This window comes from Danio aesculapii, chromosome 14 (genome assembly GCF_903798145.1).
Source record: "Danio aesculapii chromosome 14, fDanAes4.1, whole genome shotgun sequence".
NCBI lineage: Eukaryota > Metazoa > Chordata > Actinopteri > Cypriniformes > Danionidae > Danio > Danio aesculapii.
This window is the reverse complement of record NC_079448.1, coordinates 36373278-36379277: the sequence shown is the minus strand read 5'-3', so window position 1 is coordinate 36379277 and position 6000 is coordinate 36373278. Positions and strand designations below refer to the sequence as shown.

Here is a 6000-nt window from a genome sequence, read left to right as displayed (position 1 = left end):
AAATTGCATCCCTGGCAAAATGAGATTAAGGTTCAAATAGTGTTGCTCTTATTTCATCTGAAATGCCTTGAAATATTAGCACATCTTACCTCAATGCTTTAAATTACACTTTTAAAACTTTTAGTATGCCAATTTGAACAACAAAACACAAAACTCGGAAGCCCAGAATGTCTTGTGACTGTTTATCTTTTATGGTCATAAACATTCAGCAATTTTGAATTGCCAAAATTATTATTGTTATTACAATAATGTAGTTTGCAAATTTGATGCACTATTTCAAGATTTTAAAAGCTACTTATTAAAATAATACGAATGAATTATGTTCTTAACATCTTGGAGGCATTTACATTTACACTTTTGGGAGACACATTTATCCAAAGGAGTGTAGACTGCTTGAAGGGATCCATTTTATCAGTGGAAGAAGGGTATTTTTTCTTTGAATAAAATTCATAATCTTTACATTGCTAGCGCCATGCTCTAGAGCTTAAACTCACATAAGAACATAGGGAAAAAAGGGAATGTAACATCTAAATATTTGCAGTAATTTATAACATGAGTTTAAGTAGTTTAAGTTATGAGAATTAAGTAGTGTATAGTGCTAGTTTAGTGAAGGTTCACGGTAAGTAATAGTTATATAATTTGTATAATTTAAATATTTATTAACTGGTCTTAAAAGTGTGATTTGATTGATTAATTGATTTTAATGGCATAATATTGCAATGTTTTGTAGTCTAAACGTTCTTGCATGAAATTACACGTTCATATTATGTTCCCCTGCAACATGATCAAACACAGACAACATTTAAAGGAATAGTGCACCCAGAAATAAAAATGCTGCCATCATTTACCCCTGCCTAGTCCCAAACCAGTTTGTATGTGTGTTTTTTCTGTTAAACAAAAACTGTAGATATTTTGAAGAATGTTCTTTAAAGTAAATACCGTGGAAGCTAATGGTAACTGGTTTCAGGTAGCAGGTTTAGAAGAATGAGTAATGAGTTTAATTTTTGGGTGAACTAAGTCATGCCAATCAGAGGGTTTTGGGTTAAACTTTATTTTAGAACATGATTATGTAGATAATGTTGATAAAGGTAAATATACCCACGTGTGTTTAGACAGTATGGTGGACTGAAAGCCTGCGTGAATCCTTTATTTCCATATGAGGGAACTGGGCAGCAACCGTCTTTGGTTGTGTGCGCAGCAGATGGTCTCACTGTCGACGCCGGCCAGTAAAGTTTATGTACCATATTCTAAAACAGCGGTTTTCAAACAAGGGGCACTGGCAAACTTCCAAAACAGACCGAGTTATTTGTTAAAATATTCAGCCTCAAACATTTTGCTAAAAATGTTACAATTATGTCCAACAGTTTAATTAGCAGTCTCATTTTGTCCCCTCAACAACTGTTGTTTTACTGAAGAACATATACTCCCTGAAACTGCTGGAAACAGGAAGTTAATCACAATATTTAATGACTTCTAGTTTCTGTTTTTTTTTAAACATGAAAACAAACAAATGTGTTACCGCACAAAAGAAAAGACAGAGTAATTAACCGAATTCCACGAATATTGTTATTGACAAGCACTTCATTTGAAATGTATACCCTCATGATTGTTTACGAGTCATTCGCCATCAGTTCTTAGCTAGAGCGCGTGAAATATCGTTCGGTAATTGAATCACTAATTGTGAAGTAGAGAAGAAACTCCACACACCGTGTTGCGCTAGAGTGGAGTGCGGGTTTTGGAGAATCTCTCTCTCTCGCTCTCTTCCCTCTCCCTCTATCGCTCTCTCTCACCCCCGTGCGCGCTCGTGGCGTTCAGAGGAAATGCTGCTCGTGCTAAAGGAACGACTGAGCGCAACACACAAGGACGCGGCGCGAGTGCGAGAGAGGACAGCACGCGCAAAGAGGTGCACCTGTAATCCACGCTACTCACTCGCCGATGTGTGGATAGTGTGAGAGCATCTAGAAGATATTCAACACCACGCGCATACCCATGCTTGGGATTTGGCTTTCTTTATCTTCGCTAATGCAAAAGGAAATATGCAGCGAAGCCTTACACTGCTCTGCACCAGTTTTCTGGGATTGTGCTTCGGTTCCAGTTTTCCGAGTAATATCAACATAGGTGAGTGAATGACAAAAGTGAGAGCAGAATGGCGCGCGATTAAAAAAATGGAGATACCGCGTAATTATAGTGTTATTCAATGTACTTGTTGTACAGGAAAGCTGCTTGAGTTGTTTTAACGTTATTCTGTGATTCTTCTTTCTCCCCAGGAGGGTTATTCCCAACCGAATCACACGAATATGAAGTGTTTCGTTTTGCGCTCTCGCATCACCAGGATATCCCTAAACTGGTACCTCAAGTGGATATGGTCAAATTGGGCAATAGCTTCTCCATGACTTATGCGTGTGAGTACAACCCGTTTTTACAGTGTGGAGAGAAAATGTGTGAAGCGAATATCAAGCCACTGCAACTGCTGTTCGTATCTGTTGCTTTGATGGCAGAAAGATAAAATGAAAGAAGTCTGGATTGTGAAAGTTTTTGTCTCCCTGTTGCGCATACTCGCGGAGATGAAATCGATATTATTTGTGCTGAATACAATTTTTATCTTGCATCAGCTGTGGTTCTTTTTAATGCAATAGTCATAAATGCGTTGCAAATGAAAAAAATGCATGGATTCAGATGCAAATATGCGCGTTACGCGAAATGCGCTCTGGGTTGGGATCATGTCGTTGGGAAATAATCTGATTGCCAAGTTAAACACATTTTTAACGTCCGCTTTTTCTTCACCATTTCGTTTCAGTCCTGTGCTTGCAATGAATCTCTATTATGCGTCATGATGGACGCGCACGCTTTGTCGCCGATACATCATTAAATCGTTTCATAATGCTTAAAAAATTGATCGAGATTAATTAATATTGATATTTTCGGTCCGTTATTATGGGTCACAGGTCATATTAAGATTTAGTAGTCAATAAGATATTTGTATTTCTAAACTCAAAGCGCACAACATGTAGCAGCTTCCTTTGAACAGAACAGAGGATCAGAGCACTAGAAAACAAGGGTTAATAGCCAATGAACTGATTAATCAATGCATTTCAAGCTCTTTGGGCTCATGTTGATCTCTAACAGCAGCAATATAATGAGGTTATGGAGAATGGATTGACTCTCTCTCTCTCTCTCTCTCTCTCTCTCTCTCTCTCTCTCCTCTCTCTCTCTCTCTTCTCTCTCTCTGATTCCCAAAAGAAGTAAGATTTTGAACTTACTGAAATTATTACTTTATTTTATAAGAATGCACCTTAGTTATGTCTAAATTGCATAATTCCATTTGTGCACCTGGAAAAACAACACGTGTTTGTAGAAGTCGACTTACAGCATTGATCATTTGAAAGCAAATCTTAAGATTATAATATTGCTGAGTAATATAATTAGTGTATAAAATAAAAAACACTTTCATTGTTTAGTGTCGCTAAGGTGATTCTTTGCTCTGTACTCGAGACCAAAACACTTTGGAAGCACTATTTAACTCTTTCTCAGATTCTTTTTCGCTCTAAAGCATCAAAGGAGAAAATCAAGTTTAGATAATAGAGTTTTTCAGAATATGATGCAAACTAGACACTTGATATAAAATCAGAGAGCAGATGTCTTTCAGCTCTGTAGCATGTTTTAAATATTCTTTGTTCTGTTATACTACAGAGAGCACATCAAAGAAATGCACATTAAATCTACGCATTCGTCTCCCCCCAGGCTACCAATATTTCATTTCTTGATGTGATTTTGAGCTATGCGTAGGTCCTCCCACCTCATCCTCCTTTCATGCATTCAGACCAATGATCCACCAGCAACTCATGCCTTTTTTTTCCCCTCAGTCTTGAGGAAAACCAATCAGATGGAATGAAAACAATTGTGTAATGGCCTTATTAACAGATATTAGGATGCCGATTGTGAGGGTCCCCAAACAGTATAATTAAGCTCCATCCGCTGATTCTCTCAGAGCTGAATGGAAGTGAAGAGACAAATCCATCCCTCATGAATTTCATGGCATTCGCTCAGGTGTAAAACTCAACACGCTCATTAGTCTATGATGTCCCAGCACTTCTTCCTCACCCTCTTTTCCTTTTTTCCCCCTCAAGATAAGACATTTGTTATTCAGTGACCCGTTATAAAGCTCAGTCATATTTAAATGTGGCAGCAGTTTAATCGAAAGCCTTCTACAGTAGTATTACTCTGCAGCCCCCTTCCTGATCTGTTTGATGGTGAATGGTGAAGGCCCTGACTCTGTGTAATGCTGAATGGTCTCTTGTGCCAGGAGCTGAATGTGTGTCCGGAGGCGCCTGAGGAAAGTTACCCACAGCTGCTCCCCCTCTGTGTGGGCTCAATCTTTAGAGCAAACCATCCCCGTCAGCACCTGCCGGGCTGGACCAGAGGGGGTTGAGTACACAGAAAAGAGGGCAGGATTGTTCTGGGCCAAAGGTTGATTAAAGAAGATGTGGCTTGACACCTAGAAAAGCTATTTTTATTGATAACAGGAAAGAATAACAAGAGGATAACGATCCCTCATTGGTATTTAATGGCTAATGTTACTGTAAACATACATTTTACAATGTAACCTCTTGTTAGAAAGTAATTTCGTCATTCCAAATTCATAGTAGTTCAAAAGTTGATGATAATGGTTAAACATGGCAGTTTGTTCATGGTTTAGGTTGCTGAAATAATCATACTCCTTTTTATTTTCTGGCTTCTCCTTAGTTTTTTCATGCTTCAATCTCACGTTTGTCCATTTCTGAAAGGATCAGATGTCAGAAGCACTTCAATAATCACCCGCACCTTATTTTCATCAGCTCAAGAAGTATAGACGCGCACGAGCGATCGCGAGCTCCCTGGAGAAAGTGAAACTGCTCACACTTTTAGACAGGCTCGCAAAACAACAACAGGACACAGCAGATTTTGTTCTTGGCTTTATGGCTGTTCATCAAGACAACGACAAGGCTTGTTTAAGCTCGAGTTGACCATGGCTCCTTATATGTATGGTGTGATGTCTCGGCTGTGTTTCTTTGTTTTAATTCTCCTGCTTGTCCATGAGTGAGTGACATGTCTCTATAAACCAATAGCGTTCTGCTGCTTGTCTAGCGCTGCCTTTTGGTACCCTTTTGTCATGCTAGGAACCCTTTGCAAAGGGTACCCAAAAAGTGGTACGCTACAGTTTGCTTTTTGGTACCCTTTGATAGTAGAAACGGCCATAAAAGTGTATCGAACCATATCGTACCGAACCACTCAGTGGAAAAGGGCCATTAAATAATATCTTGGTGCTCTTTAGGTAAGGGATTCATGAGAGTAAACAGCAAAAATCAATCCAAGGCACTCAAAAAATGTGGACAAAATATTAAAAAGCCTTTATTGACATGGCTATTTCTTAAAACTGCGCTATTTATTAAGGAATCGCCATGTCAGTAAGGCTTTTTAATATTTTTCCACATTTTTCGACTGCCTTTGATTGATTGATTTGATTGAGTTTTTTGTACAGTATGGTTAAAGATCAAAGGTTTTGTTCGTCTTAAGGAAACATGAGAGGTTTCTGCCTCTTTATTAAAACTCAGTTCACTTCAAGGTTTTGAGCCTAAAAATGTTCAGTAAAGCAATATAAAAGTAATCTATATGACTCCAGTGGGTTATAGCTCTAATTTTGTGAAGTAAATTAAATGCATACTGTACCTCAATATATAGCTTCATGAAATTGGAATTACTGTGGATTACTGTGTTTTACTGTGTTTTGAGATTGAAGGTAGATTTTTTTTTGCTTATAATTATTTTGTGTTTCTAAAATGCTTGAAAGTCTAATAGTTTTGGAATAACACAAGGGCGAGTAAATGATGACAATATTTTCATTTACATGCTAAATAATTGTCATTTCTACTCAGCATCAAATGCAACTTGAGGATTAAATTGATCTTTCATGGTTTTACGTTAAGCATGTTGTGTGGGTTTGTGTAAGGTTAATTATAATAT

The 6000-nt window shown here is 37.9% G+C and overlaps 1 protein-coding gene across 3 annotated transcripts in view; it reads left to right on the top strand.

The window, feature by feature from the left end:
• The first annotated feature begins 1877 nt into the window (after positions 1–1877).
• gria1a (glutamate receptor, ionotropic, AMPA 1a) overlaps positions 1878–6000 on the top strand; it is a 146162-nt gene continuing 142039 nt past the window's right edge. For all 3 annotated transcript variants that reach the window (XM_056472346.1, XM_056472343.1, XM_056472345.1), the window contains exons 1-2: positions 1878–2118; positions 2268–2402. In XM_056472346.1, the coding sequence (XP_056328321.1) occupies positions 2037–2118; positions 2268–2402 (217 nt within the window). In that variant the 5' untranslated portion in view covers positions 1878–2036. The remainder of the gene's footprint in view (positions 2119–2267; positions 2403–6000) is intronic.